At 40.3% G+C, this 20,327-nt stretch overlaps 1 protein-coding gene across 2 annotated transcripts in view; it reads left to right on the top strand.

The window, feature by feature from the left end:
* Window positions 1-2,903: 2,903 nt before the first annotated feature.
* The window catches only part of pex5la (peroxisomal biogenesis factor 5-like a), an 85,307-nt gene continuing 67,883 nt past the window's right edge, over window positions 2,904-20,327 (top strand). For both annotated transcript variants that reach the window (XM_086048025.1, XM_086048024.1), the window contains exon 1: window positions 2,904-3,350. In XM_086048025.1, coding sequence (XP_085904151.1) covers window positions 3,330-3,350 — 21 coding nt within the window. In that variant the 5' untranslated portion in view covers window positions 2,904-3,329. The remainder of the gene's footprint in view (window positions 3,351-20,327) is intronic.

Genomic DNA, 20,327 nt, shown 5'->3' with positions numbered 1-20,327 from the left:
ATTCTAAACTGCTCTTGACTCGGCACAATTCCCATCCTATTATATTACATTTTGTATAGTAGCTTTGCTTTCAATGATTGCAACGCAGTGGTGGTATTAAAATGTGGATTAGGTCGGATTAGGTACAACATGCCTTCCTTCACCGCAATAAAATGGCAAGGAGGAGAGTTTGCAACCTAATGTACAGTAGTTACCAGATTAGCTAACAGTTGGTCTAGCTTCTTCCATTTCTTCCTCTACAACGACTTTGGTCATTTGAAGTGAACTCTTGAACTCTCTGCATGTGATCCGGCAAGTCCTGTAATTTTAAAAGCAAGTAAAGCCTTGAAGGAACCCACAAATTCTTATAATCTACAGTACAGTATTGAACATAGATCCAGTTTATATATAGCGCTTGACCTCATTCGGGCCGCAGGTGAGCTAGAACCCATCCCAGCTGACTTCGAAGAATCGAAGAGCACATATAGACAAACAACCTTTCACACTGACATTATAATATTATATAACTTGGAGGACCTTGCAATGACAATGAAAATATGCAAATTTCCCACAAGAACCCCAGAGGCCAAATTTTAACCTAGAACCTCTCCACTGTGAGGCAGACGTGCTCATCGCTAGATGTAACACGCTTTATGAAACATAACATTGCAATTTCGAGTCAGTGGTAGAATTTCGCCGACCCGTTGCTACAGACTCTCCCTGCATTGCAATGACTCTAAATAATAAACGTATGAACAATGTGTTTAATGAGAACACTGATTTTTCCCGTGTCACATAACAATGTATCACAAAATGCATATTCTTTCTGAGAAGCCCGTGTCACATATAGTATTTTTGAAACGTCATATCCCATTTTGGCCAGAAGATGACACATGGTACAAAATTGAAATCTTAATTTTTAATCCAATGATTTGTCAGATAGACATGTGGTCTACGTGCGCTTATTAATCACCTTGCCAAATGTGCCATCCCTGTCTATTTTTGATCCTTTCCCTTCATTTATCATTTTTACTCTGTATTATGTGTTCTCCAGTGTTCACAGATTTGTCTCAGAAAATCAATTTCACTAATGGCCACTGCCACCTGCCATCTAAATGAGTGGAATGATGTGGAGGTGCGTCATGAATTCATCAACCATATTGCCATTATGCTTCTTTGCGAGTGTCATGCCTAACCATCAGACATTTATCATAATTATCATGAATGGTGCCTCTCGTGCCTCTTCAAGTGTCCCAGGTAATTGAAAGGAGCCTGGGTGTTATTATGTACAACTAATTCACATGGACATGACACTGCTAAGCCACATTTCCCTCATGTTAAAATGACAAGCCTTTGTCAACATGTCGATAATGAGCTTCTTTACAAGAATTCAGCTTTGCAAAATTGTGCACAATGCGCAGCCATGGATGGACCGTCAGGAGGTAATATAATAAAACAACTCACAGGCTTCCTAATGGAATGCCAGCTGGTAAAAACAGAACAGTTGAGCTTCACCATAATTGAAGTGGTTAGTCACAAATGATGTTGCAAACCTCACTAAGGCTGGCATTTTAAAACTAAATGAAAACTGGTCTCAAGTGACGCAACACATGAAGAAAGTGCTTTTAGCATTTACATCGCTTTCTCCCAATCCTTGAGTTGTTTAGGTGTTCATTGGAAAACTTAAGGAAGGCCTGTACTGTTACCTTCTTGGGCAAGGGAACCTTGCAGGCACTTCAAGATTTCAGATTTCTTTTGTATGTGACTCATTTTATTTGAAGCATTATTTAGTATTAATGTTCAAACTGTGCATGTTACAGTGGCAGACATTAATAATGATAAATCAACTTTTTAAGAATACAGCCTCTGCTTCGTTTTTAATGAACACTTTGGACTGCATTTGCTACCGTATTTTAAAGTTGGTCATTATGGTGGAACTTGGAGAGGACAGACCAATATTTCCATCCATCCAGTTTCTGTATGACTGTATCCTCACTAGGGTATTGGAAAAGCCTATCTCAGATGATTTGGGGTGAGAGGTGGGATAGGCCGACACCAATTATCTACAAACATCAATTAATCGGAGAGACCACTCAGAGTGTGGCCCACATGCGACCCACTGGTCGGCAGTTGCCCATCCCTGATTTAAGAAAAGGAAGTCAACCCAAACATTTTTTTTTTCAAGAAAATGTTCCCAGCAGGCCCACTAGTTGAAACACGGCATTCTGATTAATTTTGCGTTTGTGGAATATAAGTTCAGCAGCAAAATGCATTCGTTTTTAGTTTTTAGCCATCTGGGCTGACCGGTTTTCTAAATCTGAACCGTGTTTGGTCATTGTGAGCAGTTGTGATGTAATTTTCAGTCGACAGAAGACAAAATGGTCGCATAGAACATATTCTTGAGAAAAAAAATGTTTGCGTTGAAATCCCCTTTAAGGTCTTCAATTAAACTAAGAAACATGTTTTCGTAATGTGGGAGGAAACCTGAGTACCCGGATAAAACCCACGAAAGCATGGGGAGAACAACCCCACATAGACCGGAGCCCGGATTCGAACTCTCTGTCCTCCACTGAACTAATTAAACGTTAGTCAAGGCATCACTAATGAATTAAACATTTTTACTCTTCCTTTTTAAATAATTATTTATTCAACAATCCATCAACCTACATAACCAGGGGAAAAATAACAACTAAAAACAAATAATATAGATAAAAAATGCCAGGGGTCTGAAATAAAATTAAGAAATATTGAAAACGGGACTGGGGAAAGTAGATACTGTATGCATTTTGCAAGTGTACATTTATGAATTCAGAACTATGCAAGAAAACTAAGATTGAGACACCACTAATAAGGTGAGAGAGGCGCTCAGTGAACTACGTCAGCACGGAGGGAGGCACCCACCACCGGGTTGCCTCGGAGGGAGCGCGACGGCCGAACGAGCATGAGGATGAGGAGCGCTCTATAAGAAGAGAAATCACCCCGGAGAGCGTTCACGGTCCAGGCACGGTGATGACGAAGAAGTGTGGAGAGAGAGAGGGAGGGAGGGAGAAAGAGAGAGCAGCGAGCGGGATGACCGAGACTTGATTCAGTCCCGTTCAGGCTGAGGAGTGAGCGCCCAGTGCGAGAGAGGGAGGGACGAGCCGGCGAGTTTCAAGTGGCCGGGCGGAGCTGCTGCTTCTTCAAGTGTCACATTGAGCACCTGAGCGGTCTGTTTGCTGCCTCGTCACGCTGCTCGTCCTTTAACTTGACCACAGCCATTCAATGTCACCACTTCTACTTCGACTTTGAGCTCCGAGAAGTCTGGAACAAGTCCCGGCAGTCACTGACGGAGACATTCGCGACGCCTCAATATGTACCAGGGGCATTTACAGGTAAGAACTGCTTTTATCACTGCTTGTGTTATTATTTTTACTATCATGGTTTGGTTCATATTCATGTTGGAATCTGATGTGAGTAATGTCACATTTTCTGTTGGCAAAACATAAGTCATATATGTAGTCATGTAGGTGATCCTTGGTTTACGACGAAGTTCCGAACGCGTACGTAAGTCGGAATGCGACGTAGTCCACCAGTAACGTCATAATTACAGTCAATATTTTATATAAAAGCAATTAGGTCATAAACAGATCCGTTCGTATTTCGAAACGGCGTATGTCGGGACCGTCGTAAGATGTTGAACCCCTGTACAATTTTATGCTTTGAATCCATAATGCCAATCTTATGGTGGACTGAGGTAGCTGACGCATACACACATGCACGCACACGCACACTAACAAGGGGCACAAGGTGCATGCAGGTGCATGTAACATGTAAACAGCTCTGCCAAGGGGGAATCACACACTTGACGATTTTTCCAACATGCACGCTCTCCGTGTGACGTCACCCAATCGGACATCAATTTGCAGACAGCAGACGAATTTGTTACATCACCAGTGCAGACTGAATATGTAAACTTAGGTCATTCCCCTTGAGTGGGAAATGCAGTCATGTAACCTTTTTTCATGTTATGGATATATTTGTGAAGTTTACAATCCAGCTTCTGGTGGTATGATCTCAATTTCTGATGCAAGTTTGCAAAGTGAAAAAGATACTTTGCGCTCTCATTATGTAATGAAACACTCCAGAGTCAGTATTCAAGAGCATTAAAGACCAAACTTGAATATTTCATGATGTATTACTCAAGCATGCGCTGTTCATTGAAAATGCATGAAAAGGCGGTCGACAGCTCTTGTCTGGTTTTGCAGCGTTATTTGTTACGGCCCAAATGAAAAGCCTGTTTTGTGACTTATGGGATGTAATCAAATGTTGCGCATATCCAGTTGATGTTTCAATTCATGGCATGTCTCTGATATTTTCAGTTTCTTGTCTCATGTCATTAAGATGAAATACATTTTGCAAATTCTTTGAATGTAAAGCAGCTGCTCCAATTTATGGGATGGATCTTTTGTGATGTTTGAAAGCCACAGTTGAGGTATTCAATTTGATGTCGACATTGTTCCCTTGTTCCTACTTATTAGGAGTGTGCATATTATTTAAGAATAATGTTAACTGTGTGGAACTGATTGTTGATTAATCCCTCTTTGAAGCACTTCAAAATATAGTGCACTGTTGATTGAGTCTCAAAGAAGCGTGCGACATTGCCTTTTACATAAATAAGTCACTGATGGTGTAACAGTTCATTTGCCTGACTTGCTGCGAATCTAATTGTGAAAGTTAGTCTCTCTGTATGTGCCCGGTGATTGATGGGATTCAGTGGCGACCTGTCCAGAGTGTCGTCTGCCTGTCGACCCTGAACAGCGGGGGTGTCAAACTCATTTTTTGCCGGGGTCCACATTCTAGTTATGGTGTCCCTCGGAGGGCCGTTATTACTGTGAACCCATATAAATGTGTGATTGCCTTATATGATCACCTATACACAACAAATGAATGGATAGGTAGTTTTGAAATGAGAAGTAAGTAATTAATTGTTGAATTATTGTTCAATTTATTTTATGGCGGAGGATTGGTAACAAATAACACATGGCATTATCTCATATCTCAGTGTTGTTAAAAGGGAAAACTATTTGCAAGAAACGTGAAGTTGACGCACATGAGTTGCCTTCGCGGGCCACGTAAAATTAGGTTGTGGGCTGGATCTGGCCCCCCGGGCCTTGACTTTGACATCAGTGCTGAACAGGATACTCTGTATAGAAAATGAATGGATGGATGAATGAATGAAAACATGATTAATAAATAAATGAACAAATAGGAAGAAAAACCCTCCTCACCTTTACAAAGGTGGTTGGTTCTCACTCTGGAAGGAGCAGAAACTAGTTGATTCATTAATAATTACTTCTGCCCACAGTTGATCAAGGAAATGTAGCTATGCAGTTAATATTAGCTAAAAGCCTAAAAGGGACACTCATTTCTTTCACCCTGTTAGAATTCTCAGGGAAGTATTTTACACACCTCACAGCTTGATGTTGATGCTAGTACGCATCAAATTATCTGATTGTAGGATGCTGTGTCTCTGTAAAAGTTGTAGCAATATCCTGCTGGGTTGGGACCTGAGTAAAAACAGCAATGGCGGCGGGATTTCTCTGTAAAAGAGGCGTTGTATTAATCTGAACCTGGTGCAACAAGACAAAATGATTCCTTGACTGCATATCTTTCTTTCATTCTGAAATCATTGACCATCATTATATTCCGATTATTGTCACCACTGACACCGTCAGAGAGGTACTCAGTCAACAACAGGCATATTATTGAGGCTGTAGTTGATAGGAACAACACATTAGACACAGCTCTCTATAGTACACCACTGCAAATGGCAAACACCATGATAAACATTCTGCTGAAGTAAAACCTCTCAGACACCATCAAGTCAGGACTACCAAAATACATCACTTGGATGTATCGTCTATGCTGTCCCGAGTGAGGTTTTGCCATTAGTCATTGCTCATTGAGACCTGCGTGGCAGAGAGCAGTGCGGCATAAGTCAGTTCCTCTTAAAAAGAGCTATCAGATTTCCTTCCCGACATGGAAATCCTTCTTCCCATCACTGTCAGTCTGAGTGTTCTATTGAATTCAGTCCTCGTCGTTTTAATTCGTTACGGACCTTCTAATGCTGGATGTCTGCAGGATGCTTATAGCGTACACAGTTATGGTTGCAGTGTCTCTGTGACTCCGCAAACGATATCAGGTGGGTCGAATGTCTTAGCGTGAGTCGGGTTTCACGAACGATGCAAAATTCCTGTTTGATTCGTGACAACTTGGCAGGTAAACAATAGATCCAAACCATTCTAGACTGCAGTCTTCCGTTTCTCTCATTCTTCCTCTTGTGTAAAAGTATACCAGACAAGGCATAAAAGTGTGACAGCATGCCTTTACTATTTTTTTACAAGGACAAAAGAACAACAGCATAAAAAAAGCTGTATTTTTCTAATTTAGGAAGTACTGGACAGTGTCGCCATTCCAGGTTTCACATTCATGAAATCGCAGCTTTATCGCTTGCGATGTATTTTTTGTTATGGTTTTCCTCCTCTAGTATTTATATTTACAGTAAATTTAATTACGGGAGTGCTTCTATTATGGGAACAAAATAGATCTTGGATTAATGGAAGAGATACTACAAGGCCTTTGGTTGTTTGCTCTGTTAAGCAGAGTGTGATTACATAATTTGATTGCCATAATGCAAGTCCCCGCAGGGAAGATCTGTGTGTAGTTTATCACTGATCAGAAGTAGATCAAGTCTCTAAAGACTGTAGTCAATGCGTTGTTTAAAAAAAAAAAAAAAGCATATTTGGATTCCGAATGGGAAAATGTAAATGACACGACGATTGTCAGAAAGATGTTAATAGTCTTCTGTAGTTAAATTGAATGCGAACCAGGACAAGATTTTTACTTCCGGAGCCCTAAATGGTGAGGCGCCTCCACACTTGGATTTGGTGTCATTTTATTGTCCTATAGGGCACTGTGGCCCGCTGACTGCCTTTTACTTTACTGTCTCTCACGCAAGATTAAAAAGCTAAAGGTGATAGAGCCTTGCAGCCCGTCGCTCCCAAATTGTGAACCACAGTTCTTTTTGAGCTAAAAGCTGCCTTTTCAGGAGACATTTTTTAAAAGCAAGACTTTTGTTTAGGCTGGCATTCCACTAAGACTCCATTGTTGTTGTTTTTTTTAGTTTATTTGTATTTATTTTGATTTGATTGATTTTTGTTTTTTCTTTTGTAACTATAAAATGTTTCATAGTAAAAGGTTAGCATAAGCATATAGGAAAAGTGATATACAGCAATGTTGCACTTCCCTCATTATATTTGTTAGTAAGCAGGCTTTCTCCTGGGTCACGGAGGATAGCGAACAAACAATTGGTATCTTCATTTTTTTCTGGAAAGTGGGTGATTCCATTGATGCCTTAGAGCAGCAGCGGGCAATCTCATGTCTATCAGTGGCCGTTTCAGTTTTTATATCGTCTCTTGAGAGCCAAACTAAATTTATGAAAAACAATGATGCAAAGAGCCAATAAAATGGTTCTTATTATATATTATTAGCATTTGTGGGTTGGATATATTTCTGCTTTTCAGAACAGATCCTCTGAGGAATTATTTGTTTTGAGGATTGCACATCAGGATGGATCAAATGTTCTTTGGCCGAATATGTATAGGTTCTCCACGCCTGTTGTACACAAAATTTGACCAACGCATTTATTGAAATCTATTTTTATGGGTTTTTTTTATGTTGGCGACGATTTTGTCAAATTTTCGCATAATCTTTAACAATAAAAATATTAGCACACATGCTTTATGTACTGTGTGACAAAATGAAATTCAGGTAGACTATACGTTCGAAACAGTGTGAAAAGGTAGCAGGCCACTTCCTGTTCAGTCGCTTAGCAACTAGTGCCAAATATGGGTAAACTGTCGCCGTCGTCAATGCGCTGTCCTGCGCATATAGAAATATAAATTCTGTACCTTAATCCAGATCCTCACTAAAATGTAATTGGATCATCCCTGTCCCACACACCAAGCCCCGCTACAAAGTTTTGTGGAAATTGGATAAATGAAAAAAATAATGGTGATAGTTGCTCATGTAATCCCGCTCACTGTATCTGTCCTACTTTTGACTGTTTATCTACGTCAAATGACATCAGTGAAAAAACTCATTAAAACAGAACAGCAAGTGGTGGCTTAATACATTTGCACAGTATTGTAGTGAAAATAATAGTCGCTAACCTAATGCTTTACACAAATGGTGATAAAATGTTTCCTCCACAGCAGTGGATTTAGCAAGCCTGAGACTTTCAACATTAAAAAGGATTCATTTGCATAGTCCACTAAGCTTCCGTTCTTTACTGAGACCCCGTCACTGACTGTCATATGCAGGCAATTCCATCAAGGATTCTGCCACGGCTGAGCTGGTCAACCGAAGGCGCGTGGACTGAGGTCCTGCAAGCTATTTTTATCGAGACAGCTTAAAGTCTCCTTGATGTAATGAACCGTGGTCTTGATTAAAAGCTATTTAATAGGCCTGCCTAGTTCAGGAGCCAGAATAATGAGAGAAATCAGGTGCTCCCCGACTGGAACGAAAGCTCCACAGACAGCGCTCCTCTCAGAGATGGCGGTAGGAAGGTAGGAAGTGAAATGTCTTCATTGGTGGGAGGTAATAAAGCTCGGAAATATAGCTTTAGAGCCTCTGGAGAAGTTGTGTGTGTGTGTGTGTGTTGTGATGTGTGAACACGAGGGAACATATACATTACCCTGTTTACATTCCTGTTAAACAGTGAAATAACCAAGTTGACCTCTTGAGAAAATTCTATGCTTCCTAACTTTGAGTTTGGTCAGGGGGATCCTCTCTTCAAATTCTTCTAAGTAGAGCAAAGGTTGTGGCCACACTGTCATTAGTCAAATGTCTACCTGGTGATTGGACAAACATTCCCACAAGAATGGTCAAATATGTTGTAGAAAGTCTCCCTGGTTGTGTGGAAGCCTTTATAATTCCACATTTTATTCAATTTTTCACTTCCTGTAGGCATGTTCAGGTGTCTCAATACTTTTGTCCATATAACTTCACGCTAGATTTCTAAAATGGAGCAGGCCTCAGCATCACAAGTTATAGCAGGTTAGTTTCTGTATTTATGACGAGAATAGATTAACGCTGAGGCAAATTAAATGACATTTTTATTTTGAAACGACTGTGAGTAATGTGGCAGGCGCTGTTTCTAAGGGACAGTTATCCTCCGACTGAGTTGTTTTTGTATCGAATGCCATGACAAGTCTGACACAATAATGGAAGAGACAACAAAAAGATTTACTATGCATATGTACAAAGTGTCGCTTTCAAAGTTATTATTAAAAAATAATTCATAGGTGTTGTGACAATTTCCACATAACCAATCTGGAGGATTTTAGGATTTTGCGTTGTTATTCGCAGTGTAAGTACAGGGGACACCTACTGTAAGCTGTTTTTACACACAAAAGCAGCGACGGCGGTTGCAGCGATCTTACTGTTAAATATTTTCTGCCATTTACTGTAATAGTTTTAAAGCATTCACAGTCACTTGATCTGAAATGAACTGCACCAGAGGTCACTTGTTAAGTGGTCTCACTGAGCTTGTTTAGTGCGCACCAGGGTTCAGAAGATAATACTTTGCCAACCTTTATGTAAAGGTTAACATAACATAACATAACACATTGACATACCATCAGCTCTGTGTAATTGTTGACTAATAAGGTCAGATTATGGATTTTCTCCGCTGCCATTCATCAATTAGACACTTAAATAAGAAACAAAGCCTGTCTGAATTGCTACTGTCATAAAAAAAAACAGCCTGATCAGTAAGTAGGCAGTTTGAAAAGGTGAGATGTTTGTGTGGATAGATTGCTGTTTTATGTGCAGCAGAGTGATTAAGTAGTTATCATGTTTCCCTTGCAGTTCTGATGTTCGAGTCTCGGCTCCGGCTATCCTGTGTGAAGTTTACATTTTCTCCTTGCAAATTCCCAAAACATGCATGTTAGATTAACTGTAGACTTTACATTGTATTTTGGTGTTAGTGTGAATATCTATTTGTCCGGTTGTCTTGCAACCAATCCAGGGTGTACACTGCCTCTTGCCTGAAGTCAGTTACGATAAGCTCCAGTTCACCGCCAACCATAATGAGGACATACGCTATAGAAAATGGATGGATGGTTTGCCAGCTTATGTTGTAGCTGAGCTATCTGCAGTGATAAAGGACAGGGCGTAGTGTATATTTTTCAAACACACGAGAGCGCTTAATGGTTTGAATTATTTGCATGTGAACAAGAAGAGTTCTGATCTGATTAAACAATTTGTATTAAAACAGCTTGGGCTACTGGATGCTCAGTTTGAGATATTAATAATACTGTCTGACTATATTACAAGTCTTGAACTGTATTGCAAGGCTAGCATGGACTGTAACACCCCCAAAAAAGTACACACCGCACCCCACCCCTCCTTCAGGCTGTATCTGAGACACCATGTAATAAATTTAAAGGACCTTAATGCACATGCTTCATGGTCATACATCATATTGACCCTCAGTAGATTCCCTCTGTTTTGCTTCCAAGCGTGTTAACGCAGTAGCCCTGCGAGTACCACATGGAAAGTCCCCTGAGCTACTGTACAAAGCCACATTTTTTCCCCCCCTCACAAAAAGTAGGACACGCCTCAGCATCTTTGTAACTTGGAGCAGAGGGCCGTGCAAAAGAATAGGCGGCCCATCCATCTCTCTCTCTCTCTCTCTCTCTCTCTCTCAAGCCATTCATAACAGCCATTCTCCAGCAGGGAATTAATTTGCTCCAGAAACCAGGAGTCTCGGAGCTCAGGTTGAGGCAAGCATGTATTTGGTCCTCCCGAGAAGTATGAGCTGTATCGCTGGCGAGAGCACTTGATAAACAAATATGTGCTTCAGTGTGGCAGATGTGAACAGGATTGTCATATACTGTACTTAATCTCTTGGGAATATGCTTGTTTGTGTCTAATATGGCATACAAATCACATTGTCGCGCCTTGTTACGAAACACACATCCGTTTTCTTGAACTGCCTTTCAAAGATATACAGACTTCCTATTACACATCGCTGGTTTCAAAGATGATGTGATCAAGATAACGCGGGAAGTCCTTCACTTTGGCCTATAGAGATGGAGGTTCAAGGATGGATCGCTATAAAATTTGGTGCTGACATTTATGGCCAGTGGGTGACTCTTATCAACTTTGAGAGATTTCATTACGAAGCGGGATTGTAAAATACCGCTGCAAACTCAAAACATGTCTTTCTACATTTTGATAGCTACATCACAAAGTCAAATAAACATTGACTGAAAAAAATAAACAGATGTGCGGTATGATCTGCACTATATACAGTACACTTTTGGGGCCCAATTTTCACACCCAACACAGGTCTAGTGCAAACTGTGTCAATGGCGGAAGTTTTCTTACTTGGTATTGTCGAAGACGTATCTCCACTTGCAGATAATATAAAGTTGGCTATTGTGAAGTGGGCACTTGGAGACCGCCTTCCACCCCCCTATCGTGTGTCTGTGTCTGACATGTGTGAGAGTTTATTATGAATGCATGAAGGATGCCAGTAATGTTTGCATAATGTGAGTCTGAGAATGGACAGACATCTTTTTGAACTGTGTGAATTAGTTGAATTAGACCTGAACAGTTAATCGCATTCAAAACGATATTGTAATATTATAGTGCTTAAGAAGTGCAGTCCATATTGATATAGCTGTTTAAAGTTGAAGTTTAAAGCCATTGCATTATTGTTGTAATCCGCCCTATGACTTAGAGAATTATTTTACGCCACGTGTTTTGGTAGGATTTTGTGAAGTTGTCGTAGTAAATGTTTAAAAGACCGACTTAAAAGAAGTTTTTAGTAAGTTAACAACTCTATTTGAAATAGATGAAGCGTCCTTCATATTAATTTTAGTTCATTTGCATTTATTTTAGCGTGAACTGATAAGACCAAAACATTTTTGTATAATAAATCTGATTATTGTTTATTGTTATACCAATTATTGTATCGCTTGTGTCATATAAAAAAAACGACATGGGAACTGGACCTTGAAAAAATAGTTGCATATTAAAGTGCAATTATTTAAGGGGCGGAAACAAAATCACATTTAGATTCTTTTTCAAATCGTTCAGCTCTGGTGCGAATGTGAGTGCACAGACAGGCATTTGCATTGTGTGTGTACGTGACGTGACAGGCAGATGTTTGTGTTTATGAGAATGGACAGACAGATATGTTTGCAAATGTGTGTATGTGAATGATCAGACGGATATGTGATGTGACAAACTGTCAAAATGTGGTTGACGCAGTCCGCAGAAAGTTATTTTCAGGGTGAAAATGATGTGCTTTTGGAAAATGACTCCATTACATGCATATGATAATACAACCTGTGTTAAACTCACGGTAAAGAAATAATTCAGGTGTGCCGCATTGCCAGACGGGACTGGCAATGCAAAGTTGACGGCAATTGGGTTTGGCTCCACCCACCACAAGTCAGTGGATGGATTTTCATGTTTTTTTTTCATCCTTAATTCCTTCGTCATGTACTAAAAGGTTTTCTTTGAATGATAAACAGGAGAGACATTTTTTCCCCAATAGTCAACAAAATAAGAATACTTGCATTATTTTACGTTTGAAGGTCTGTACTCTCCAGGAACCAAATCTTTTCTCTGAACCTTAGTTTGCCCTGGCAATGGACCCTGCTAGAAGTGGTCAACTGATTTTTTGTTTTTCATTCAGTTCACAACTTCCCGTTGAGTGGCATACCAAAAATTATGATGAGAAGAAGTAGGATTAACTCAGCACACACTGAATTCATTTTCTACTTGCTAAACTTAACCGTGGGGAATAGTAGTTCGTTTGTTAAATGTATGCATTAGGTACGACTAACCAATGAGAAAACCGCGGCAGATTCACACATTCAAAAACGAGGTTTGAAAACACCATCTTTGTCTTCTTCGCAGGTCAGGTCAGCTCAGCTGTTTTGCTGAGAGAATCTGCGTTATGCGCCTTGAGCAAGGAATGCTCGTCTTTTGATATGTCGACTCCTAACATTGCACCTTTAGATTTGAGCCCGCGAGCTCATTCTTCACCCTCGGTCCAAAAGAAAAGGTCTTTTTTTGGCGAGCATGTGTGCCTGTCAAATGAATGGAATGAAAAGCTCCGTAAAAACATCAATGTACTGTATGTCTATTAATAACCCAGTTAAATCTTGCTTGTGACAAGGTCAACACTCACTATACATACATGTGGTCCACATTACAATTAATGGCATCTTACATGCCATGAAGGCACACAAATGAATTTTTTTTTTTTTATTGAGTTGGTTGCAGTGGAAATATACATTATTGCGCAATGCTCACTAGGGTGTAGGACATATGCAGGATAACACTTCAGCTAAATCAATGTGACAATCCACCATGTTTTGCAAAGACAGATTTACAGCAGCTGTTGTTCCAATCAGGGGTGTTCAAACTGTCAGTCACACTTCCCCAGGGGGGCGTGGGACAGTTGGATAGGAAGCGCAGAGTCAGAGATGAAAGGCTGTGATACTACATAAGGGGGGAAAAAAATAAAAGAAATGGATGATAACTGTCTGGTCAGCTGAATTAAACACAGTAAACAATTGCTGTTGTGAGGAAGCAGAAAACGGAGCTATGAAATTGTAGTAGAATCTGTCATTGCATGGAAAATTCTCTACTTGGGGATGACAACATAATTTGTTTAAAGAACCTATGATGCAGTTGTGTCTCCCAGGAATTGTGTCCAAACTGGTCCCAACATACGACATTATGAGGTTAAGAACCGGGCACGTTGAACTAGTTTGTGCAGCGACAAATGTGGATATGTCGTCACACGTCACAAGAAGCTGGGTTTCGGCTTTACTTAGTGTTTTCCATTTGGTTGTGTTGGTTAGCACATCTGCCAAACAGTTCTAAGGGTCGGGTTCAAATCTCTGCACTGGCGTTCATGTGTGGAGCTTTACATGTCCTTTTCATCCGTTTCTCCAAAAAGTGAAGACTCTAAATTGTCCATAGGTGTGATTGTGAGTTTGAATTTGTCGTTGTTGTTTTTGAATGTGTGCCGTGTGACTGGCTGGCAACCAGTCAGATGGAATAGGCTCCAACTATAGCAGATGGATGGATAGGTAAGTGACATACTGTACAAGCAGAATTTGGTGATTCTAATATGAATAACAATAAAACACTGATGCGTCTCTTTTTTTTACGACAACTGAAAATAAATCATTGTAAAACATAAACATGCTTTCATACATACATACAAAGGTGGGGATTTGACTAAATTTGGCTAGTCCGTCATGCGTCATCCCTCAATTGCCTGGTTACGAGGGGTGTAACGGTACGCTAAATCACGATTCCGGTTCGTTTTTTTTTGGAAACTTCGGTTCGGTATATTTTCGGTGCAAAAAAACACATTTTCTTTTTTTTTAAATATGTTTATTTAGAAAAGATGACAAGTAAACCGTACATCATTTTAAATCAAAACAGTGTTTAAAAAGGTCTGTGTGTGTGTGTGCGTGGGGGGGGGTCGGTGTGTGTGTGTGTGTGTGTGTATACCTCCCATTTAAACCTATTAAAACACACTTAAATTTATTGAAACACACTATTTAATGCACTGTATTGCTTAGCGCCATTCTCATTCTCTCCTACACGCACGGTTCTCCAAATAAGAAGCAACGCCTGCATGCCTTAAGCTTGTTTGTTTGCGCCCAGTTAAAACTTGCTATAAAACAAGAAAATTAAAGTGTATATTTCAACACCAAAATCTACAATCAAGCCATGTAATTTTGTATAACGACCGTCAGCTAGCTTAATGCTAACATAACGCAAAACGCCATAGACAGGGTAAGGGAAATTGACATAGGTGTTGCAGTAATTTTAAAACCTTCGAACCACTGGCACTTGAACACATATAGAGCAGTATCACATACAAACATTGGAAACAACAATATTCACAGACATATATTCACACTGGAATTAAATTGGGGACCTTCTCTCCTTTTCTTCTTGCTCTCAGTTATCCTACATGTCTTCCAGTAGACCTCAGTGGTGCCCGGCATGTTGCGGCACAATATGGTACTAAACTGAAGGTGAACAAGTCTAAATGTGGACTTGCCTGTACAGTATACTGTAAAAGGCTGTAAAAAAAATGCTTGCTTAAAAATCTGCACATTAGTCGGGGCACCAACGATAAACTGCAATGTAGCGGAGGAACACTTCATAATTCATTCAGCAACTTTCTATGCAGAGTTTATGTCAGCACCTTCCGTGATGTTTGCTTGCGTGCGTCCCTCTGTGAGTGACGGGTGGGTGCTTCGCGAATCCAAATACCATACGGCTAATGAATTCCCTGGCAAAAGTTGAGGGCTGGGCTGTGGGGCGGACGGTGGCGTGCAGATGGTATGTATGCTGAGTTCAAGGGTACGCCAGCTGAGCGGACGAAAAGGCAGGTTGGTTTCTCAACCAGGACACGATCGCTCTCCTGCAGCCCTCCCACAGGCTGTGATCCCGCTCACAGTTTATATTGTGTGTGTGTGTGTGTGTGTTTATAGGCACGGATCACAAGTTGAGATCACATTTTCTAAATGCAGCACCTGAATCTTTGCGCATCTGTTTGCCCACAAGCAGTCATGCTCACACAAGTAGAACTAATGAGAGAAGACACAGACGTGTGATTCATATTTACCTATATGACAGATCCTGGTCAAGAGTGTGCTGTTGTGAGGGTCAAAGGGCATCCTTTTCACGCACACCAAGACTGAGGAGCACTGTTGGTGGAGAACGAAGGTGGTTGCGTCCAGTGCGCGCCACAACTAATGAGACTGCATGAACCTCTCTACCTGTGTGCTTAAGTCCGACTCCTAAATGTACATTTTGTCATAATGGCTTGTTTATCGTGGTAATAGAGTACCAGAAAAAAAGTTCCTTGTGTGTTCTTAATCAGATGATTCTGATTAGCAATATATCAATTAAACAGTAGTTAGATTCACTGCAACTAATCGTACATGACAAATATGAGGAATGCTTACATGCAAAACAAAGGAGCAATGCAAAAAGCTGAGCATTCAAGTGGCTTGTTAATTGTGACATTAAAAAGGAGATCATTCCTGTCATGTTCCCGTCTTATCTCTTATACCTCATAATCATGCAAGATCTTATGTGGCAAAAGTAATAGATGTTAATAGGGGACATATTATTGAAAATTTACTATTAAATTGTGACCTAACAGTGAGGATAATTTAAAAAATGGCTGGACTAAGCATGGCCGGAAGTGGATTTTAGTCTGGCCCACTAATCGGCCCTCATGCGTGTGACGTGCTCGCGAAGCGGCCAAATTTAATCTCAGCCTACTCGGTGAAAGGCTTCTTTTTAGGCTTCTTTCAAAACAACTTGTGTCCGGGAGTATATTCAAGCTGCGCGCAGCACTCAAGTATGGCACATCATGCACTTTCCGCCTTCCGGAAATAGGCCGTAGCAAAACTGCTGTGTAGTGGTTTGCTGGCATGCTTTTATTTTGAAGGCCCGGAAGTGAGAAGGAGGGGAAATTTGGAAAATAAGTAACTTGTTGAATGCTTGCAGACTTGTCGTTTGTTGGACCCATATAATTATACAATACGACAAAACTAACCCCAAGGCTGTGGAATGGAAGTTAGTACACGCAGCTGGGTAAGTACGTGAGTACGTGGCGCGTTTGAAGCGTGTCCACAGTGGGTTTGAATAGTAAGTTAGCCAGCTAATTGTCTTTAAATAAACCTTTCCCGCGGGGCATCATGCACGTTATTATAAAAAAAAAAAAAAAAATTGTAGGACGAATCAATGTAGGATATATGCGACCTGGCCGTTCAGACCGTGAACCATTGGAAAAGATCGGATACGTATCCGATCTAGGACCACATATGAAAGCGACCCAGGTCGGATTAGAAAAAAAACGGAATTGAGCCGTTCAGACTGTCTTAAAAAAATCAGATAGAGGTCGCATATGGGCAAAAAAATCCGATCTGAGTCGCATTTTCCTGCGATTTGAACCTAGCCTAAGAGGTTGGGAACCTTTTTCTTATCAGGGGCCTTATCAGTTGTGTATAGTCCGTGGAGGACTGTACTAAGACATTGTGGGTTTGGGCTTTTGGAATTTGTTTTAATTATTATTTTTGAACAGGTCATCTGATGTTTATTTAATTGCAGGGCCTGATTAAATACCATGATTAAATGAGCCATAGATTCCCACCCTTGATCTAAATGATTATACTTATAGATATTGCTACAGGTCTCCTGTATGTTCCTAACAATGTATTGGATTTGGTTAATATTTTTATAGGAGACCCTCTTTGTTTCGTTTTTTGATTTGCGTATGTGTGCATATATGTTTGGATTTATGCAGATATTGTTTTTTCTTTTTGTAAAATAAAAACAATTGGGAAAAAAATACATATTGCTGCAGGAAAGAGAGAAAAGAAAGAAAGCCTGAAAGTTTTACAAGTTTAGTTAGAGTAATGAAAATGGCAGATAAGGAGAGAGTTACTATTTTTTTTCTTAACTAAGAATAAACCACAAAAATAACTGAACAAGCATGTCAATAACCACGCAAGGGTGTCTCTTCTTATTTCGTCAAATGTGACAAGGTTCCAGGGATCACAAAAAAACAATCACAAAAAAACAGAGATCCATCACATTGTTTAAAGGTGGGACAAGCCAAACATTGTTCTATTGTATCTTCCAATTCATTCCCTTCTGTGTGTAATCCATCAATGACAGAGGCAATGAGTGTCTGTGTGTCCATGACACTGTTGGTATCACCGCACCGAGGCCTGTGTGCCATTAAGGGCTTTGCTAGCCAAGTGAATGTCTCAGTTGAATAACAGATACCACAGTTTGTTACTATTTTGGGTTGTTCAAGCTTTTTCTCTGTTTGGGGCCCAAGTTAAGGTGAAAAGAATTATGAACAGTTCAAAAGAGCAGTCAGTATTTGCACAAAAACGTCTAGCTTTTGCTAGAAAGCAAAGATGGCTGGAAAAGCCTCCTCGAACATCATAACTTCTTATATATACATATTTACTGTACACACACACACACACATATATATATATATATATATATATATATTCAGAGATAGTTACAATATGTCACTGGCTGACTTAAGCTATCGTGTCATGGGCAATATGAAATGAGATTTATGGTAGGCTGGCCTTAGCATTGCATTTCAGGGAAAGTGTAAAAATGAGCTCTACATGCAGTTGTAAGTGGGTCAAATCTATATTGATAACAATTGATTTTGAGAAAATCTCTTGAATGTTCATAGCAAGATATGGATACGATAATGAAATATCACACAGCCCTTACACGCACGCATTCGCAAAAATACACACGTGCACACGTCAGGTTATAAATGCTGTTTGGGTGAGTTGGGTGTGGGAGAACTTGCGAGCCCTGATCGAAACTAAAGACCAGTGGGTTGAACAGGAGAGATGGACTCCCATTTTTTTACATTTCCACATTCTCTAGATGTAATGGCAGCAATCACATGATGTCCAAATACTTTAATACAGTACTACGTTAGCTGGTCAATGCCAAAAAGTAATTAAAAAAAAAAAGGTAGACTTTCTGCTATGCACACTTTTCTACCTTAAAGCGGAAGTCAACCCAAACATATTTTTTGTTCCCAGCAGGCCCACTAGTTGAAACACGGCATTGTGATTAATTTAGCATTTGTGGAATATAAATTAAGCAGCAAAATGCACTCTTTTTTTGCCATTTCTGGAAGCGGGCTGACCTGTTTTCTGAATCTGAGCTGTGATTGGTCGTTGTGATCAGTTGTGATGTCATTCTCAGTTGACAGAAGACAAAATGGCCACCCCCTGAGATGGCTAAAAACGAGTGAATTAACACTTATTCCACAAACGCAATATTTGTCAGAATGCCCTGTTTCAAACTAGTGGCCTTGCATAGAAAATATTCTTGAAAAAAAAATGTTTGCGTTGACTTCCCTTTAAATGGCACTTCCATGTGGCCTTTTGGTCATGGATTGTTACTTTTTGCAAGTAAAACGAGAGATAAGATCAGCATCTCACTGGTAACTGAAAATGTCCACAAGCCACAGTATGTAGTGCTCCATTTACAGCCTGATATGTTTCCCCCCCAAAAAATCTATAGGATTATGAAAAGGTCATGAAAAATATTCATAAGTGCAGTCAGGAAAACGCCACTCATTCAAAGTTGGCGGTACATCTCAAGACAGCAATGTTCACTTTCCACCATTTTTAGCATCATCCAAGCCTGGCACTGTTGAGGGAAGAACAAGAGGGATGTATCAATCTCCTCTGTCATTCTTGTCATCCAAACTGGCGAAAAGGCGCTCAAGTGCACAGCCTTTTCTACTTTTCACATTTCACTTCCTGCTCTTCGCTCTCACCCTCCTCTAACCTCAGGAATGCTCGCATGTCAATTAAAGCCCATCTCGAAGACATCATATACTGTACCGTACCCCAGGGCGGGTAGAGAGGCTGCCATAGAAAAGGTCAGGGACTGCTTTAATGACGGTGTAGCGAGAAATAAAGGGAGCAATGTTGTTGGGAGTGACAGGCATGTTCGACCTGAAAACAACACACAACTGGGCGCATTATCACACACATTTTCCATTTTTTTTCTCCCAATCTGTTGTAGCTCATCCCAGGGGTGCTTGATGGGATTGAGGTCAGTGCTCTCTGGTTCTTCAACGCCAAACTCATCCAATCACAGTAATCTACTTTGCTTTGTGCCCAGAGCGCAGCCATGCCAGAATAGAAAAAAGGCCTTCGCAAAACTGTCCAAAATATCTTGGTAAAATGTAGCATTAAGATTCAGAGGGAATTAGGGGCTGTCCCAAGACTTCTGTCCACATAGTGTACAACCGATCTCAAGCTTTGTGTAGTGACTGAAAAATGACTTCCTTTCACGCTACAGTGCGTCGCCTTTGCAAAGTGAAGAACTTGAGAGGAAAATTGGAGTGTGATCTATGGCTCCTTTGCGCTTCAGTGGCACAATCGCCTCTTTAGATTCAAAGAGGAACTATGCCATGAGACGCATGGATGCTGGCTTGTCCAAGTGCTTTTCTCGTGTTGTTTTAATGTTTTTATATAGCGACGGACCAGCAAAATCAATCTTTTATATGTGACACTTTTCACACAGACCTCTTCACTTAAGTCAATCAAAGTAGTAAGTAAGATTTAATGACAATTATGCGCTGGCACCTTACCTTTAAACTTAATAGCAATCAACTTTAATTGTATTTACCCATGGCAAATAATGGTAATTGAATTAAATTGTTCTGGAGTCAAACTGGC

The sequence above is a fragment of the Filicampus tigris genome, chromosome 12 (assembly GCF_054856515.1).
Source record: "Filicampus tigris isolate MCC_2025a chromosome 12, RoL_Ftig_1.0, whole genome shotgun sequence".
NCBI lineage: Eukaryota > Metazoa > Chordata > Actinopteri > Syngnathiformes > Syngnathidae > Filicampus > Filicampus tigris.
The sequence above is the reverse complement of the archived record's forward strand: the minus strand, read 5'-3'. Positions and strand labels throughout refer to the sequence as shown.